Genomic DNA, 20,960 nt, shown 5'->3' on the forward strand with positions numbered 1-20,960 from the left:
AAACCAAAACCAAAAAATAAAAAACATGGACATTCCAGGTTTAAAAAGTCCCTCAAGCATTTCCTTTCTTCCTTAGGGATTTTTTGCTGCTCACCTCTTCAGTTCAGTTTCTTTCATTTTCCCACATTGCTCAGTTCAACCCTGCTATGCCCTGGGGGTGTCTTTCAACAATTATTTTCTTTTGTTGAAGATAATAGGACTTACTGAAGAAAACATAAAAGGATCCCATTAGCAAATAAATGTGGGGAACTCTGGTTCAAATAATAGGATTTTTTAAACAGAGTTTTCAGTCTTTAGTACACAAATATATGTTGTAAATGTATAAGAAAGTGGTTTTAAGAAAGTGTTTTTTAAAAATCTTTAAAAAGAGCCATTTTAAGTATTTCTTAGAAATCGTATCAATTATGGTGACTTTGGCTATGCAAAGCACAAACTCTGACTTATAGTGATCTGAGCAACAAGGAATTTTATTGTTTTATGTGACCGGAAGTTCAGCTATAGGATAGTCTATCCTGTGGCTCAGTGACAACATGAAGGGGTGAGGTTTTTCCCTTCTTTGCCTCTGCCACATTCATTTTTTAAAAAGATTTTATTTATTTATTTGAGACAGAGAGAGAGAGAGTGAGAAAGCATGAGCAAGGGAGAGGCAGAGGCAGAGGCAGAGGGAGAAGGAGACTCCCTGCTGAGCAGGGATCCCAATGTTTGCCTCGATCCTGGGACCTGGGATTGTGACCTGAGCCAAAGGCAGACCCTTAACCAACTGAGCCACCTGGGCACCCTGCCTCTGCCATATTCAGTGTTGAGTTTATACTCAGATTGGTAGCAGGATGGCTGAAGCAGGTACAGGTCTCAAATTTAGGATGGCAGTATCCTTAAGAAGAGGACTGACCATTTTTTCCTAGGGCTTTTTCTTAGGAGATAAGAGACTTGTTTCAGAATCTCCCAGTAGACTATCTCTCACATGTCTTTGGCTAGAATTGGGTCTTAGCATTATTGCTAAGCTAATCCATAGCAAGTAGGATGGATGAGCCCTCCCTTAAGCACCTGGCTACATAAGGGATAAGTAGATACCTGCACAAAATTGAGGTTCCCAAAATTGAGGAAATAAATGCTGGGCAGGCTGCTAATAATGTACATTAAAGATACATTGACTGAATTGTTCACCTCCTGAAATTTATATGTTGAAGCAGTAACCCTAATGCAACTGACTGTATTTGGGGATAGGGTCTCTAGGAAGTAATTAAGGTTAAGTGAGGTCATTAGGGTAGGGCTCTAATAGATAAGAATAGTAGCTTTATAAGAAGGGGAAGAGAGAAATAGAGAAAGGGAGTGCATATACCTGATAAAAGCCAGCTGAAGGCAATGTAAGAAGGCAGCCATCTGCAAGCCAGGAAGATCCCTCTCACTAGAAACCAGCCTTGCTGGACCTTGGTCTCAGATTTCTAGTCTCCAGACCTGATAGAAAATAAATTTCTGTTCTTTAAACCATCCAGTCTATGGCATTTTGTTATGGCAGCCCTAGCTGACTAATACACACATGAGTATAATAGGAAATTAAAATAGTACAATTTCTAGAAAAATTACAAAATGCTCCTTTTTCAATTCTAGTACCATTCCCTAGAGATTGCTGCTAAATACAGTTTGTAGTATACTTTCTTAGTCTTTTTAATGCTTACTAAATGTCCCCATATGTTCACATGTACATACATGCATATATCATTGTACACACATGCTTTTTTCTTGTTTATTTTTTTTAACATTGACATTCTACTTATTGTTCTGCAAATTGTTTATTTTCACTCAGTAAAAATATATAACCCTACCTTGTTCCTTTTAAGAGTTGTATAGACATGTAGATGTATTATAATTTCTTCAGCTCTCTCAGTATGGAAGGACATTGTATCAAGGGACTCCCCCACTTACTTGAACATGGAACATCTGCTGGAATTTGTGTTCAGCACAATAGCCTTTTGGACCTGCTGATTGTAGCATTACAGGTTCCTTCTCTGTCTGTTCCTAAAAGAAGACTTACCTTCTTTGAGGCTCTCATGACATTTGACCATGGCAGAATGTAGTTGGCTGATAGTACCCAAAGGGCAAAATGATGCAGAGCATGAATGAATGACCATGTGCTGGATAGTCATCATCTGATTCCATGAAAAGTGCTAGCTTCCCATTACTTTAGGGGACCAAGCACTTTGTTCTTTCATATCTGATACTGTACTGTTATGGACGTTATTCCTTAGCAGCTGACTTATTCTCTCTTGGGTGAACGTTTCTATATGCTGCGTGGCTCGTATAGCATAAATCTGACTAATGAATTTATAGGCAGGGTTTGGGCAACATAAAAGATTCTGGCCCCCCTAAAAATGGCTTAAACATTTTCCTGTTGTTTGCAAGGAAAATTATTTCTCATGATTTATGTTGCTTGAACCTCATTTTATTTCTCAACAAACATTCGGCAAATGTAGGAAATCCACCCTAGAAAGACATTTGATCTTTAAACCCATTTAGTCCCATCAGTTGGGGTGATTAAAATAAACATGGGTGATTCTAACATGCCTGAGAGTTGACACAACCTCCTGGTTTGCAAAAGCCAAGATATTGTTGAATTTATCATAGACAAAGATGACCTTCACTTGGGAATTAGATTGGTTTCCAACAGAAAGATTATTCTGTAAATCCAGTTCCCATATGAATGCTGTTCATTGTTTTACACACATCTCTGTTTGTTGACTCCATTGTTGGAAGGTCCAGATAGAGCATTTTGGAAGGTTTGTCTAACAATTTAAGTTTTCATTTCTTCATTTTTAAAACCTCATTTGGCTTGGGCTTATTTTAAGTGATAGCACATAGAAATCAGAGCAAAGGAAAAGAACCCGAGTCCTTAAATTGATGGATAAGAGATTAAAAAAAATTTTTTTTAAATGAACTTTCTCTCAGGATACCTGGGTGGCACAGTTGAATAAGTGTTTGACTCTTGGTTTCTGCACTGGTCATGATCTCAGGGTCCTAAGACTGAGCACCGAGTTGGGCTCTGAGGTCTGCAGAGGTGGCTTGGGATTCTCTCTCCCTCTTTCCCTCTGTCTTTCCCCACCACCTCTCTCTCAAATAAATACATCTTTTTTTAAAAATGAAACTTCTCTCTTGATTTCAAAAAATTATACAAAAAATGTCTTTCCTAAGTCCACTCAATCCTTTGTACCTCATTTTTCATCTATGGTGACTTTCTAGGCAAGGGTGATTTACAAATTGCCCAGACAGCAGACCCTAGAGGGGGAGATACTCCCCAGACTTCATTGTTTAAAGATGTTAATTTTATAACACTTCTTAGTTCTATCATATTCTTCTGCTAAAGTAATAGCCACCAATATTTTCATTCATTTTCATCATGGTGTTGCCACAAAGAATCAGGAATTCTTTTTTTAAAATTTTTCTATCGTTTTTATTTTTTAAAATTTAAATTAAATTTGCCAACATATAGTATAACACCCAGTGCTCATCACATCACATGTCCTTCTTAATGCCTATCATTGAGTTACCCCCTCCCCTCACCCACCTCCCTTTCTTTAAATTGGGAAAGAATATAGTCTTATTTACATTTCCATCCAAACACTTTCATGTATTACAAGTGCATGGCATATAATAATGGTGGAAAAAGTATAATTATATAGCTACTAATGTACTAATACTCAAAAACATATTATGTATATATTCAATTGTATAGCCTGTGTGAATACCATATATGGTAAAATGTGTATCTATTATTATCACCACACATAGCGAATGCAATTTTATTTATTTATTTTATTATTTTTTAAAGATTTTATTTATTTATTTGAGAGACAGAATGTGTGGGAGGAGGGGCATTAGGAAAGCAGACTCCCTGCTGAGCATGGAGCCAGATGAGGGGCTCAATCCCAGGACCCTGAGATCACGACCTGAGCTGAAGTCAGATGAGCCACCCTGGTGCCCCTTGGCTGATGCGGTTTTAATAATACATAGGAATAGTCCAGTCCACAGGTGTCCTAGAACTACTATAGATTTGCCTATGGGTCAACCAAGATCTAGGAAAGGTTAAGGAATTCTGTACAGGATACTATATTTTCCAAATCTTTTCCTCTCTTCTCCAGAGACAAGGGTCACCCAGAAAATGTTACCCTTAAATAGAGGAAGAGTTTCTTGTGTTCTCATATCCAGGAAGGCTACCTTGGGCAGGATGTTGATTAAAGATGTCATTTGACTCTCATCATTCTAGTCTTTAATCTGGATGTAACTAATAAGCACATACATTCGCCTACTGCCCGTATCTGAGATGTTTGATCACTGAGTAGGAGCTGCTTTAATAGAACATAACTTTAAGAAATCTTTCAGTTCACAAAGATGAATCTATCACATAACTCTGTGCCTCACAGGATAATAGACCCTGTTCTTCTCAACATGCAGAAAATGCTTGTTGTTAAGCTTCATTAAGAAAGTACTGTCCAGGGATCAGGTGATGGCATCTAGTCTTCATCTCCACTCTCATGGTGTACATCCGGCACCACCAAAGATATCTCATGGCTGGGGGGTGGGGAAGGGAGAGCACTGGAGAGATGCAGTGTTACAGATTGTTAGAGAATATCAAGATTCCTATCTGCAAATGCAGAATGTGTCCAGCTTTCAGGACACCTTGGTAATTTTGGGCGTCTTTTTCATTGCTGAAATGCATTTATGTGGTTCTTCCTTCTTTCCTTTCTTATTCTTTAAGAGGCTCCATGCCCATTGTGGAGCCCAGCATGTGTGTTGAACTCATGATTTTGAGATCAAGACCTGAGCTGAGATCCAGAATCTGACACCTAACCGACTGAGCCACACAGACGTCCCTCTGCTTTTGTTTCTTTTTCTTTTTTAAAGATTTTATTTATTTATTCATGAGAGACACAGAGAGAAGGCAGAGACACAGGCAGAGGGAGAAGCAGGCTCCATGCAGGGAGCCTGATATGGGACTCCATCCTGGAACTCCGGGATCACACCCTGAGCCAAAGGCAGACGCTGAACCAGTGAGCCACCCAGGTGTCCCCTTCTGCTTTTGTTTCTTAATCAATTTCTTAGAAGAAAGTCATTGTGCTGTAGAACCAGCATCATACTTGGAATCAGAAGACCTGGTTTTCAATATCTGCTATGAGAAAGTTTGTTAATCTCTCCAATTTCAGTTTCTTCTTAGTAAAATGGTACAATCTCAGATCTGTTGTAAAAGATTTGAAGTGAGTAAGTAAGGGGTTGGCATGGAGCCTCCCACACTGAATACTCAGTGGATCCCAGTAACTACCAATCCACTTTCAAAACAGGGAAGAACCATCTATTATGTTGAGGGTAACATTTTAATATTCTTAACATAGCAAAGATTCAAAGTTTTTATTCCTTACCATGTTTTTGAGAATCCAGGTAAAGAGACTGACCCATTGTACTGGAAAAATTGTTCTCTACCCCACATATTTGGAAGCTGTGGGAAACTTTCATTCAGATAACATCCATGGAGACCTGCCACATGCAAAGCATTGGTGCTAAGTGCTGCAAGAGTTACCAGGGTACATCCTTTCTCTACAGAGGATTAAGATTATGTAAGCATCTTAGGCAAGGGCATAAATGACTATTTAACAATCACCTCAAAAGGATCCAAGAGGCTGAGGGGAATATGAAAAGTGGGGAAATGTTTTGTGATATAGATCTGTGTTTGCCAATCCAGACACAACACATTCTCAAGAGTCTGAGAGGTTCACACAGTAAAAAAAAAAAAAAGTGCTTATACTTGAAAGTCACAGTGTACCACTCACCTGAGATATATACAATACTTATCTTTTAAGAGATAGCTTAGTGTTGAAAATATTTTCATAAGACTAGTTTCTTCAGATATTGATTTCAGAACTGGCAATCTGAATTTTGTTCCCCCTTATAAGGTTTTTGTATATTACTCGGGAATAAGAAACTGTTGTTGGGGCTCTCGGGTGGCACAGTCAGCTAAATGTCTGACTCTTGGTTTTGGCTCTCAGGATCCTGAGATGGAGTCCCTGTGCTCAGCAGGGAGTCTGCTTACAATTCTTTTTCCCTCTCCCTCTGCTCCTACCCCCTCTCTCACACACTCTCTCTCCCCCTAAAAATAAATAAATAAATCCTAAAAAAAAAAAAAGAAGAAAAAGAAAGAAACTGTTGTTTCAGATGAGAGTGGATGGTTGGATTGAATTTTGACCTCTGGCTTTTCTGGCTTTCTGATTGAGAGATGGACCCCACGTGGTGCCTCATTCTCCTCTGCTGTAGCTTCCTTTTCTGTTTCATGTGTCAGTAGACTTTCTATTTCTTGTCTTCCAAAATTTATTAAAACCTTTGGTTGGCTGATGACTTGCCCCTCCTATCACCTCCATTGCTATGGAATTATTTTTGTTTCTGTTTCCACAATGAAGTCAGTGGAGTTCGGGGAGGAGGGAGAGTGAATTCATGTTATCAGTTTACTTTGAATGAAAAGCCCATATCTCTTGTGCTACCTTTCCATTCATCCCTCTGTCCACCTACCCACCCATCCATCCTATTGGCAAAGACTTGTTTATGGTACAGTAGATGTGAATAATTCAATAATTCCAAATGGAATAGAAACAAAACTATAAACAGAACAAAAATTTCTTCACCTTGCAATCTTGATGAAGATTGAAGGCTGAGGCTATGGTAGATGAGGGGGTCTGAGAAAATTTCCAAGCTCTCTAGAGGGAGTCTGAAACAAAGCAGGTGGGCTCCACTGGTGGATCTGGCAGCTTTACTACGGGCCTTATGAAAAGCTTGTTGACTTACCTGGAGGAATCCTGGTGCCATACCCCCCTTCTCCAGAGCTGAGCAACCTGCCCAGGACCACCCCCACCTTACCCACTCATACCTTCCTTACCCCTTGCCCTCCGCCCACCATTCCAACTCACTTCTAGCATTCTTTTTTTTTAAAAAAAACTCTCTTTGTAACACTTCATGTGGTTTCTAGAGATAATGTGGGGTGCATTTAAGTTGAGCAGAAGACTTTTTCAACCTCTTCACTTATTATTTACACACCAAACCTGTATTTAAAAATTACTATGGAGCAAGCACTATGGCAAGTGTTCAGACTTTAAAGATCATAATACAGTTTCTGTCCTCCAAGAGCTTCTAGCCAAATGTAGAGTTAAATATACAAATAGATGATGTTCATGTTACTGTAAAAATGCTGTAGTAAGAGAAACTGTGATGGAAACTCAGAGAAAGAGCTTTATGATGGCTGGAACTTGATCTGGATGTTGGGAGATGGGTAGGAGTTTGCTAGATAGGAGAAGACAAAGGGAGAGAATGGGAGGGTTGCATGTTCAAACCTGTGGAAAAATGTTAGACCATGAAATATGGAGAGGAATTTCAAGTAGCATTACAAGTCTTGAGTTCTCTGGGATATTATTACTCATGTTGGATTTGTTGGCAATAAACCCAGTCCTTTAAAGAAGTAGAATTGCCCCTATCACTTGAGTTTAATTTTTAAATTTTTATTTCTTAAAGATTTATTTGAGAGAGAGAGAGCCAGTAGGGGGGGGGGGGCAGAGGGAGACACAGAGAGAATCTTGAGACTCCCTGCTGACCACAGAGCCCAAAGTGGGGCTCGACCCTATGACTTTGTGATCATGACCTGAGCTGAAATCAAGAGCCAGTCACCCAACCAACTGAACCACTCAGGCACCCCTATCATCTGAGTTTTAATGAAGACCCTGATTTATAGAAAAGAAATACTCCAAGGATGTTGAGAATCATAGGCATCAATCCTGTCAGTCAAGAAATGAGCACCAAGTCACAGTGAGTCTTTGTGACAGACATAAATGAATAAGGACCTCTGCTATCTGAACCTCAGACTCTAGTTTAGAAAACAGTCTCTGAGAATTCATGGATCTCCTTTTACTTTTTAAATTTTATTTTAATTTTTTAAAAAAGATTTTCATTTTTATTGATTTGAGAGAGAGAGTAAGCGTGTACAGTGTGGGGTGGGGCAGAGGCAGGAGAGAGAGAAGCAGACTCCTCGCTGAGTAGGGAGGCCAACGTGGGGCTTGAACCCAGGACCCCAAGATCACGATCTGAGCCAAAAGCAAATGCTTCACTGACTGAGCCACCCAGGTGCCACTCATAGATCTCCTTTTAGGTTATAGTCCTTAATTTTATTTTATTTTATTTTATTTTATTTTATTTTATTTTATTTTATTTTATTTTTTTTAGAGCTTGTCTCAGGTTTATTGGTCTTACTGACTTTTAGCTCAAAATAATCTGTATACTGAAGAGGCATATTTTGAGGTAGCATATCCTGGTAAATTTCAGTGTCTATTCTTTATGCTAATTTTTTATTTTTTTATTTTTTAAATTTTTTAATTTTTTTTAAATTAATTTTTATTGGTGTTCAATTTACCAACATACAGATAAACACCCAGTGCTCATCCCGTCAAGTGTCCTCCTCAGTGCCCGTCACCCATTCCCCTCCAACACCCACCCTCCTCCCCTTCCACCACCCCTAGTTCGTTTCCCGGAGGTAGGAGTCTTTATGTTCTGTCTCCCTTCCTGATATTTCCCAACATTTCTTTTCCCTTCCTTTATATTCCCTTTCACTATTATTTATATTCCCCAAATGAATGAGAACATACACTGTTTGTCCTTCTCCGATTGACTTATTTCACTCAGCATAATACCCTCCAGCAGAGAGAAGGATGTTTATGAGATCTTTGTTTGGAGATCCAGCGATTGTGGTATGAGTAGGAGGCATCACTGAGAGTTCTGAACATTTGACCTGAAAGAAAGATGGCCCAGGAGTACTCCCCTCAGCCAAGTCTACTAAGAGCCCACTGCTAGGGTCTGTGTTGTGCAAGTGTGATCGGGAGACCAGCAGCATCAGCAGCACCTGAGAAGTTGTTACAAGTGTACTTTCTAAGTCCCCAGCCTGGACCTCTTTAGTCAGAAATTCTGGGGGTGTGGCCCAATGCCCTGTTTGAACAAGCCCTTCAGAGGATTTCGATGCTCACTCCAGTTGGGGAATCACTGGCTGGGTGATGGGGGAACTTTACTGGTGCTATTCCTATGTCCTGCCAAGGAGGGAGCACTTTGCAGGCCTTTGCTTACTCTCTACCCCTTCTTTCCTAAAAGACTTAAGTGGTTTTTTGAAGAGAGATGACTCATCATCAGATCCAATGACAACTTTTTTTTTGTAGTAAAATGCACATAACATATAATTTACCATTTTAACCACTTTCGAGTGTACAATTCAGTGGCCTTAATTATATTCCCAATGTCATGCAACCATTACCACTGCCTGTTGCTAAAAGTTTCTCATTATCCTAAAGAAAACTAATCATTAAGGAATATCTCCCATTCCCCTCCCTCCACCCTAAGATTGCTTTGAATCTGCTTATGAATTTTCCCATAATAGGTAGCTCATATAAATGGAAAGAATCATATATTTGACTTTTTGTGAATGACCACCTTTTGACGTGCTGGTTGTATTGATGCTGGGGGTGCTAAATCTTGGTACCAAGACTGGCCCCTGCCCCCATTATATCTCAACAAACGGGCCATAATGGTCAGACTTGTCTTTGTTCTGTCCTTTATTTTTTATTTATTTTTAAACATTTTATCTATTTAATCATGAGACACACACAGAGAAAAGTGTGTCTGTATATAGGCAGAAGGAGAAGTAGGCTCCCTGCAGGGAGCCCGATGCAGGACTGTATCCCAGGGTCCTAGGATCATGACCTGAGCCAAAGGCAGACACTCAACCACTGAACCAGCTAGGTGTCCCTGTTCTGTCCTTTAGATCAGATACATTTTATGCATTCATGAAGTCAGGGACTATCTCTTGGATACCTGCTCTGTGCTCTGAAGTGAGAGGGATCTCATGTTTCCTTTTGTGCATCCAGATATTTCTAGAGTGGATAGTATTGCATGAACTTGACTTAATATGTGGCATCGCAACTATTCTACTATGGCAATATAGCAAATACTCTGTAACATTTTATTTTGCATATATGTGCATAATTATATACTGTACTCATTATACATTTATGTATGTATTACAGTATAGGATTATAGTCACACATCCATGTATATTTTACTTTATGAATAATTTAAGAAAGCTCAAGGGTAATATTTGCTTTAAGTGCTAACTTGACAGTTATACACCCATGTAGAGAAAGATTCCCCTGTGTGTGAGAGCTTATTGGAATCCCCATCCTTCCCCTTACCCCTCAGACATTAGTCTTCTTCGTCTTGGCCTTGGGGAGTCTCAAAAGCTTTTGTCTGAGTCCTTGATCCTGATTCTCTTGCTCCTGGATTTGGAAGTACTTCAAAACCATTTCTGCTTTGCAGAACTGCTGCTTCAGACAGATCAGGGGAGGTGGGGTCCTCGCAGCACTGATTGCAGTGCTATGCTCCTGACTCTCTGGTGCAAGCAGTAGCCACCCCTCTGTCACATTCCCTGTTGTACGTTACTAACCAAACTGGTCTGAGGTCTGGGTTTCAATTTCTCTTATATAAAATTTTCCATTATGGATAATGGCTCCCACAAGCTGTCTTTGGCAGCATCTGGATAGAGATAGGGGGTGGAGCTTGTTTTTTCTTCTTTTTTTTTACCCCCCTGCAGAGAAAGAGGGACAGGTTCCACGCTGGGCATAGGATGGGCTCAACTTTTTCACTATGTGTTCCTGGTTTTTCTTTTCTTTCATGATGCAGAGGCCATCTTGGTTTGCATTTCTATTTTGTCATCTCTCCCTTGAAAATGGTGATTAGCAAGATCCATTTGCCAGCCATTTTCCTTGGTAACCCGGCGTGTGTGTGTGTGTGTGTGTGTGTGTGTGTGCACGCGCGTGCGTGCTTTTATCCATCCTGCTATTCCCTCTCAAGCCAGGCAGGTGGCCGAGACTGTACCAGATGGTGTTCTGGGCGCCTGTGCTCTGCAAGCAACATATTCTCTCCCTTGTAAATGTCCTCCTGCTTTATCCACCTGTTATTAACTAACTCCCCTGCCCCCCCACCACTCTCTGTTTCTGCTGCTACACCCCCTTATCCCATGTGACCGGCTCTAAAGAGGCTTTAGCGTTAAATTATTAGGCCTGCATCCTCCTTTCTTTCTGACCAGTTTCTTCCATCTTTTTGAACGCTTGCCAGGCCCAGTGTTGGGGTTAAGTGCCCAGATGTTGGGGTCGGACCGACTCAAGGCTAAATTCCAGCATTGTTGCTTTCTAACATTACTTCAGACAGGTTAATGTGCCTTGATTAGTTCCTTCATCTTTAAAATAAGGATCGTTATGAGAAATAACAGCTGTTACTTCTCATGTAAGCTGTCAAGAGATCCTGTTAGCTCTAAATTCAAAATATATCCATGCTCCTCTTGAGAAGGTCACTCTGGTTGTATGCTGAAGGACAATTTGAAGGAGACCTAGAGTGTATATGGATGCCCTGGTTTTGGGTTTACAGCAGTACTTAAGTGACAGCAGAAATTTAGGTAAATTTTATTTATTTAAGTCTTTAAAAAAGTTTTTCAACAATGTTTTTTTACTTTTCAGTGTAAAACCTTTGTTCTCTTTGTTAAATTTTTTACTGAGAATTTTATCCTTTTTGCTGCCATTATAAGTGACATTGCTTTTTTAAAATTTTCTTTTCTGAACTACTCATTGCTAGTATACAAAATACAATAGAATTTTTAAAAAATTATTTAAATTTAATTTAGTTAACCTATAGTGTATTATTAGTTTCAAGGGTAGAGTTTAGGTTTTCATCAGTTGCATCCAATAGCCAGTGCTCATCACATAACATGTCCTCCTTCGTGCCCATACCCAGTTACCCCATCCTCCAGCCCCTTCCCTCCAGTAACCCTCAGTTTGTTTCCTAGAGTTAAGAGTCTCTTATAGTTTGACTCCCTGTCTGTTTCTATCTTATTTTATTTTCCCTCCCATTCCCCTATCTTCATGTCTATTGTTTCTTAGGTTCCACATGAGTGAAATCATATAGTATTTGTCTTCCTCTGACTTAATTTACTTAGCATAATACCCTTTAGGTCCATCCACATCATTGCAAATGGCAAGATTTCATTATTTTTGATGTCTGAGTAATATTCCATTCTATTTACTTTTCTACATTGATTTTTTTATAAATTTATTTTTTATTGGTGTTCAATTTGCCAACATATAGAATAACACCCAGTGCTCATCCTGTCAAGTGCCTACCTCAGTGCCCGTCACCCAGTCATTTATTTTTTATCATAGCCACATTGCAGAACTTGTTCTAATAGATTTTTGGTGGATTCCTTAAAACTGTGTATACACACACACACACACACACACACAAACTGTGTATACAAAACCAAGCCATCTGTAAATAGATATAGTTCTACTTCCTCTTTTCCAGTCTGTATACCAGTCATTCATTCATTCCTAAATGCCCTGGCTAGAACCTCCAGTATGATGTTGAACAGAGATAGTGAATGAGGATGGCCACCCTAATCTTGCTTCTGATCGTAGGTGGAAAAACATTCAGTCTTTATATGTATATCATGTTAGCTGTGAGTTTTAAGTGGATCCCTTTATTAGGTGTGGAAAGTTCTCATTTATCTCTAGCGTGGTAAGTGTTTTCATCATGAAAACATGATGGATTTTATCAAAAGCTTTTTCTATGTCTGTTGAGACAATAATGTGGTTTTTATCCTTTATTCTGTTATGGTGGATTATTACATTGATTGATTTTCAGATGTTAAAGCAATCCTGCATTCCTGGGATAAATCCCACTTGACCATGGTATGCAATCCTCTTTGTTGCTGTATTTGGTTTGCATCATGTAGCTTTCTACTGGTGGCGCTTATGGTCTGTCTCTGGTTTCTACTCTTGCTTCCCTAGAGTCCTTTTTCATTTACTTTTAAAAAATAGAGTGGCCAGAGAAACTCTAAAACATGTTCGATCATTTGCTCAGAATCCTTAGGGAATGATTTGCTTGGAGGAAAAAACCTTTGCTGTGCTTTCCAGGCCTTGCATGAATGGTCTCTATTCCTCACCTTGGCTCCAGCTCCTCTCTCTCACCCTCTTTGGCTCCAGCAGCTGCATCCAACTTGCTCTTTCTTGAACAAATCAGCCTGTTGTCATTCAGAGCATCTGCACAGGCTGCCATCTGCTATTTGTATGGCAACTCCTTTTCCTCCTTTCATGTCTTTGTTCAGAGATGTTGCCTTCTCCAGGAGGCCTATGTTAGAGAATCTCTTTGCTTTTACCTATTCTGGCATATCTGATCTCTTTACCCTGTTTTTACCTTTTTTGTTCTTCTCTTAGCATTTATCACATTTTAGAATATGAACTTAATGGATTATTAAAAAATATTTTTGTCTATTAACTTTTTTTTTCATGCTAACTCAATCCTTTCAAGTGCATAAAATCTTTACTTTATCAATTTATCCCAGTACATAATAGGTGCTCAATAAATATCTGTTGGATGAATGAATACAGTATATAAAGCTCCAAGGCCAGAACCTAATTTTGTAAAAAGTTCAATGAACATTTGATGGTGTTCTGTATTCAAATACTATTAAATGGTGGGGGTAGAATAATGCAAAAGGAAAGTTTCCTGGTTTTTTTGGAGTTTGCAGACTGGAAGAGAGACAGACATTAATAAGATAACCATACAACAGAGCAAATAACCATGAATTGAATTGTGCAATGAGAAAAGGGGGTGAAAAAGGATAAACACACCAATAAAGGACCTGGGCTTAGACTGTCAGTCCAGGAAGACTTTCCTGAGGAGGTGATAGCTAGATTAGGATTTGAAGGATGAAGTATGAGCTACAGGTGAAGGATGAAGGATGGTCTAGGGAATTTTAGGCTGTGGCATTAGCAAGGACAAAGGATAAGCAATAGGATTGTGTTCCAAGGCTTTGCAAAGAGCGAAAGGGGCAGAAATATGGATAGTAAGAGAAGGTGATGTGAGACAAGGGTGGGTAGAGGGGTGGCAGCAGCCAGACTTGGTAGATCCTCCTGGACCATGTTTCAGATTTGGATTTTTAGCTAAGAGCAAGATTGGGTGTGGGGTAGCAATATGAGGGTACCCTAACCAGATATTCCTGAGAAGATCACTCTGGTTGCAGCTTGAAGAACAATTTGAAAGGAGCCTAGAACAGATATGGTTAGATTTGTTCTGGGGCTATGGCAGTAGTAGGGGAGAGATATTCAGGTGATTTTCATTTATTCCATTTCTTTATGCTTAACTATATTTTCTAATATGTCTAAAATGATCATGCAGCTCATTTGCATTTATTATGCAAGAAATTAAACTGTAAATTTCAACCAAGGGCTAATAACTCTAGAAACTTTAGAAATTACACTTTTCAGTGAGGTCGCAGACCTCCATGCACTTGCACTAGGGTGGAAACAGCAGAGATCAGAAGGAATGGACAAGAGTATTCTAGACATTCAAATGGGGGAGTCTGAGAGTGTGCCCAGATATACGTGATAAGGGCAGACTAGGTGAGGAGGATGCCATGTTTGGTTTCTCAGAAACCATTCTCTAGAAAGGGGAGGACTAGGGAAGGTCATATCTTGATAAGGAGAATATTAGGATCCTGGTATCTGAATGCTAAAAATAGCAAGAGGAATTGTGTGGTGTGTAGAATTGAAGATACTCTCCACCCCATGATCCCCACCTCCTGGTATTTATGCTTTGGTATATTCTGATCCCGTTGAGTGTTAGTGAGACCTGGGACTTGCTTCTAATCAACTGAATATGACAAAAGTGAGGGCATGTTTGTCCTGTGATTATGTTATATAAGACTCTGTCTTGTTTACATACTCACTGTAGTAACTTTCCCTTTTGATGAAGAAAGTAGTCTTGTTGGGGAAGCCCACATTGCAAGGAGCAGTGAGCAGCCTCTAGGAATTGCAGGTAGCTTCAAGAAACTGATAATCATCTTCAGCCAACAGACAGCAAGATACCAGGGCCTTAGTGCTACTGCAACAATGAAATGGTACTGTCAATAGCTTGTTTGAGTGGGGAAGCAGACCCTTCCCCACCAGCACCTTTAGATGCAGACTCAGCCCTGGCTGAGTTTCCATCTGACTGCATTCTTCTAAGACCATAAACAGAGACCTTAGCTAAGCCATGGATTTTTGTTCCATGGCAACTGTAAGATAATAGATGAGTGCTATTTGAAGCTGCTAAGTTTGTGGTAATTTATTATACAACAATGTAGATAAACAATGTAGGGGGCAGTTTCTAGATCTAGGTCATCTGAATCATAGAATATTTTACTTTCAAGAGATAATTGGGTCATTTTGTTTCTCCATGTACTGGAGATGGGGACTCATTTTTCTCCAGTGACCTCTCCTGACTGGCAGATGACAACTGAGCAGGCTAACCGTCTGCAAACATATAAGAGATGAACCTTTGCTTTCACAGTTCTTTCAGTGATGCCATTCAAGTTCACATTATGTTTCAGGAACCATGGCAGATTTTAATTTAATTTTACTTAATTTAATCTCTGCTTTTTCATTTATTCTTGGAGTAGAAGTAACTGAGTATTATTATCTTACTCATTTAGACTTTGGGTGCTTAAAGTTTTGCTTTTTTTTGTGTGTGTGTGTATAGACAAAGCAGTTAACCTCATTTGTGATAGGTTTCACAATCTTAGTTCCACCAGGAGAGCAGGAGAGAAGCATAGAGACATGCTCAGACCGTGGACCAGAACTCCAGACATTTGTCCACCAAACAGACCAAAAATACAGATACTCTGTGTGACATTCACATGAGCGACTTGGTGCCTGGATCCTGGCACCCTGTGGGAGATCAAATACTTTATATTTGTCCATCAGTTCATTAGTTAACTTCAGGCATTTGTTCTTGTTCAGATGACACTATACATCAGACAATATTTTTATAAGCCTTTTTTTTAAGGGAAAACATTTATATTGCGTTCTCAATATACACGCATGTGTGTATGTGCATTGAAAGAAAAGTTTTTCCAATCACAGCTGACCTTCGCTATAGGAAACAACTCTGATATAGTCTATTCCTGCTGATACAGTTTCATTAACAAGTTAGGCAAAACCTATTAAATTGATTTTACTATCACCTACTAGGTCACAACTTGCAGTCTGAGAAATACTTGTACCTAGAAAATCTAGAGAACTTTTGATTCCAAACAGAACCCCCTCATCTGCTCCCCTTCTCCCTCCTTGACTTCATATTCTCTGAGACTTTTAGTGGAGATGCTTTGGGGGCTACCTTTATTCACTTCTTGATTGCATTTCCTCACAGATGTTACCTGTTCCTGTGGCTTCAGTGATCATTATTACTATAGTGACTCATGAATATATATCTCCAACTCCAGATTTCTCTAGAATTCTGTATCTATGCTTCTAGCATCACTCTGAAAAGTTCTGTGTAGCTCTATCCCCATCAGCCTGAGCTCAGCATGTCCCAAATCAAAATGATTATCTTCTCTAAACACCTCAGTTTCTCTCCTTAGTTGATTAATGGCTTTCTTGTTCTCCCATTTACCCTGACTAAACATTTCAGGCCACCACCAACTGTTCCCTTTACTCTGACTTTTACAACTAGCCTATCACCAAATCTTGTGAATTCCTTGCTTACAACCTTCATCTCACTTTTCCATTCTTGTCACCATACCTTTTTATATATATAAAAAAGTGCCTTATTACCTATGGACTTGAATCTGATCTCTTTAGAATATTGGGTTATGGTCTCAAACCTTATGTTTATCATTGCCCTAATCATACCCCACACTACACTATGTGGTGATCCCCAATTAGAAGCTGGAAAGAAAGAAATATTTTCTCATTACTCAAGAATAAGCCTCATCTCTTTGACTCCTACAATGCTTACCATGTGTTTCTTGCCATTTAATGTGACTGTTTGGATTCATAGTTTTTTGCTATGTTATCACACTATTAGGTATTTTCTAGAGGGTTTGGATCTGGGAATTGCCTTGAATCTTCTTTATGACATTAAAGAGTAGCCAAGCCATACCAATGCCACCTCTAAGCCAATTATTCTCCAACATCCACATGTATGTGAGTGATCTGTTGGCATAAAAGTTCAGATTCAGCAGGACAGGAATGGGGCTTAAGAGGTGACATTTCTGCTTGGCTCCATGTGAAGCTGCTGGTGGGAGCCCCATGCTATGAGTAGCAAGGCTCCAAGTTTCCGTTAAACCCATCTTTCTCCATTCCCCTCCACACTACCCTTTTGTCTGGAGCCCTTGTTACCTCAAATCCTCCTGACTGGTCTGCCTGCCCCTCCCCACCTCTAGTGTGTCCCTCGTAAAACTATTATTTAATGGATCATTAGCTCTGTGACAAACTCCCCAAAACAAACCTGCCGTGCAAATCAAAAATGCAAGGTCACCTGATAGACCTGGCATGTGATCAAGGACAAGCCTGGGTACTTTGCTTGGAATATCCTCATTCTTTCTTTTCATGCTTCCTTCTCTACTAACCCTCTTAATGTGGCTATTCTATTTCCCTTCATGCCCCCAGGACTGATTTTCCTTTTGCACCAGCCCAGGCCCTATGCACTGTGGCTCCTAGATTTGGCACACTGTTACTGGGGTTTCCAGTAACACCTTCAATGTCTTTTTTCTTGAATCCATGGTTGCCAGAGTAGGTGGGGTTATGAAAGAGAGGGGCTGAAGAAGCCAAAAGGTGATTGGGAAGCCAAAAGCAAACATGATTGGGAAGGATAAATGAAATGGTGACAGTTAGCTTTACCTTTTTGATGACTGCCCTGTGGTTGTGCTAGTCTCTATGAGAGGGGTTATCCTGGCTGTGGGTTTGCACTAGGGCTTATGAGTTCCAGGCTGCTCCTTCTGCAGGTCTCCTCTGTTGGTTGTGGGAAGCCATAGATCTCAAGTGCTAGACTTTAATTTTAGTTTAACTTAACTTCTTATTTTTATTTTTACTGCTGGCTCTATTGCCCAATGTTAGATAATATATTGCAAAGAAAAGTGTCTTTCATCAACCTGGGAGAGGCCAGGGCAGGGCCAGTGAGGGAGCCTCAGAAGAATAACAGGTGTACAGAAGGCAGAGGTGGGAAGTGAGGTTCCTGGGTGGGGGTCCCACTCTGTTTACACGTCTGTAATCTTGGAAGGGTGACCCAGCCTCTTTGACTTGTTCTCTTTGACCTTGGAGGGGTGACCCAACCTTTTAGACCCTGAGGATTGGGGGCGTATGTTGGAGAACAGATCACTCTCTAACAGGCCTTGAGGATAAACTACTAGGACCATGTAGAATACTCCTTTTCTTAAAACAAAAACAAAAACAGAGATAAACAGGATCACACCATCATGTCCTCAATACTTTGAAGTTCTCCTCCATCCAGTAAGTGGGTCTTTGCATGACATTCACTGGCTCAAGGCCTAGGCTGAAGGGTCGCTAAGACATGGGTCAAAGGCATTTTCATCCTTATCTGTCTCCCATTGGTGCAAAGGTTGTGAAATTCTTCCATGGAAGAAAACAATGAATTTGGAAGAAAAATCATGATGTAACCATTCTCTACCTCCCTAAGGAACCAGCATGGCTTTCCAATGTGTGAATGTTTTCCTGTATGTCCCCAGGGGCATGAAGGTTTTAAGGAGTTTACACTGCAATGCTGCATTCACTCAGCCTCCATGTCCCACCCCCTCCCAGCCCATCCTCCAGAGTTCCCAGGATTCTCAAGTATAAACCAAGAGATGGACAAGAGCTCTGGTAGGGATGAGTAACAGAAATATAAGGAGCATAGTATAAGGAAGGTAGTGGATGGTGGGAGGCAAGATGGGGAGGGGGGAGATAATTTCAGCAACAGTGGGACTCCTGTGACCCATTTTCAAGACAGACACTTTACTTGGAGCAATTCTGCATTTATGCCTCTTTAATAGTCAGTGGTGCAATCAATAGAATGCCTGCTCTCTGATTAATAATGGGGCTGTTAGGTGGCAGCAATGAGCCTGCTGGCTTTGGGATCCATGGGCTGACAAAAAGACCATTGAACATTGACTTTTACTTTTCTTTCTCTTTCCCTAGGGCAGCCACTGAAGTTCTGGCAGCATTGCTGAAATCCAGTAAGCACCTCTTTTGAAAAGTGGTTATTTCTTTCCCCTCTGAGTTCAGTGAAAGATGTTCTCTGTAGCTCCATGGCTCATTTTCAACCTGGAAGGCAATAGAGCCATTCCTGGGTCTTTGCAGGTGAAGTGGAGAATGTTATGGATGTTCCACGCCCAAGGCTGCAAAGACAGAGTTGATGTCTGTCCATGTGGCCATGCCTATACATAATGCCATCAGAACTGTCTTCTGCAGACCTGAGGAACTCTCCAGTTCCTTCTAACAAAGACCAGTGGGCCATTAAGCATTGTTGGAATAAAGTCCCATTTCCAGTAAGATTGTCTTATAGAAGAAAAGGTGATGGCACCAGGCAGGTGGGAAGTAGGACTCTTACCTTTGGTTCTGATACCAGTTCATGAATCTGTGTTCTCAGGCAGGTGGGGTGTTGGAAATCATTTGGACAGTGTAGATTCTAATAACAAATTTATATTAAAAAGTTGGCTCTCTTCTCAGTTTCTTAAGTGATTGCAAAAGAATAGCTCTGGGGGTCTGAATAATTTGAGGAATTTTTTTTTTTTTTTTGCCTAGTAGCTCTGGTCTAATTACATTGGAAGTCAATTTCGTGTGTGCAATATAATAGAAAACACCATGTGCTTAAGAACGAAGAAGTCTTTGCGTAATGTTTTTATTTTTTTCCCTCCTTACCTCTTCATCTATTTTAATTTGGCACCTTGGAAACCACTTCCTTCGATTGTGATATTTGTTTCTCTATAGGGAGCCTGAGGCCTGTGGGTAATAGGTGAACTTTAATAAAACTTACAAATAAATAAAAATAAAAACACCTTTTCCCCCCAACCGTGTATCTCTGTCAACTATAAGCACAGAAAAAGAGCTATATCACTGTAGCACTTTCCTATTGTAGGCTGAAGAAAAAAAGAAATGAAATCTCAACTTCATTTGTTCAACTGGAACTTGCTACAATACACAGGACCTGTCCTGCAGGTGGAATGAAGATATTTAGCACAGGTTGGAAGACTGAAGAATGAGAGGTCATAGCCCTTGAGATAGGCATAGGGGAAGTATTACCTGCAGGTTATGGACAGGTTAAGACAGAACTCACCTCAGGTTTGGCATCTTGGTTCTTGCTATTTACCTGCCCACCCTGACCCTCCTGGTGATAAGGCCAGGTGTTTGGTGCCCGAAGAATTCTGGGATGCAGGAAGTAAGGGAATTGAGAGGGGCTGGGTGAGCCAGTCTGTGAATACAGTGCCTTGGGAAAGTGGCTTTCTCCTGTGTCCCCTAGCCCAGTCTAGGTGGTAGAGGCTTTTATGTCTCTCGGGAAGAGAAGAGAGCCCTTAAAGTGGAAAAAGACTGATCTCCTTTTCTACACACGCAAGCACACGCGCACACACACACACACACGCACACACACACACACACACACACCTCAGTCTGTAGGCTTAGAATCAAGTGTCCAAGTGTTCTGATTCACAATGGACCTACCATGTGTAGAGATTTGAAAGCAGGGGCACCCTAGGTGGCTGTCGGTGAAGTGTCTGCCTTTGGCTCAGGTCATGATCCCAGGGTCCTGGGATTGAGCCCTGCATCAGGCTCTCTGCTCAGTGGGGAGCCTGCTTCTCCCTCTCCCTCTGCCTGCCACTCTCCCTGCTTGTTCTCTCTCTCTGTCAAATAAATAAAAATATAAAAAAAAAAAACCAAAGAAATCTGAAAGCAGGCACATGCCCATTATTAACTATTTCCATATGAAGCACCAGGCATGGACCTAGGGAAAACCAAAAAGCAGTGAAAGTACTAATTCAGGCTCAGGTTTTCAACACACTGGCTGTCCTTAGCAAACTGAGCATGCTGTGGGAG

The 20,960-nt window shown here is 40.4% G+C and overlaps 1 protein-coding gene across 4 annotated transcripts in view; it reads left to right on the forward strand.

Annotated features, from left to right (window-relative positions):
- Nucleotides 1-20,960, forward strand: part of AGBL1 (AGBL carboxypeptidase 1) — a 697,725-nt gene that overhangs the window by 103,014 nt on the left and 573,751 nt on the right. For all 4 annotated transcript variants that reach the window (XM_072737248.1, XM_026001309.2, XM_072737250.1 and 1 more), the window contains exon 6: nt 19,068-19,105. In XM_072737248.1, coding sequence (XP_072593349.1) covers nt 19,068-19,105 — 38 coding nt within the window. The remainder of the gene's footprint in view (nt 1-19,067; nt 19,106-20,960) is intronic.

The sequence above is a fragment of the Vulpes vulpes genome, chromosome 14 (assembly GCF_048418805.1).
Source record: "Vulpes vulpes isolate BD-2025 chromosome 14, VulVul3, whole genome shotgun sequence".
Lineage (NCBI taxonomy): Eukaryota > Metazoa > Chordata > Mammalia > Carnivora > Canidae > Vulpes > Vulpes vulpes.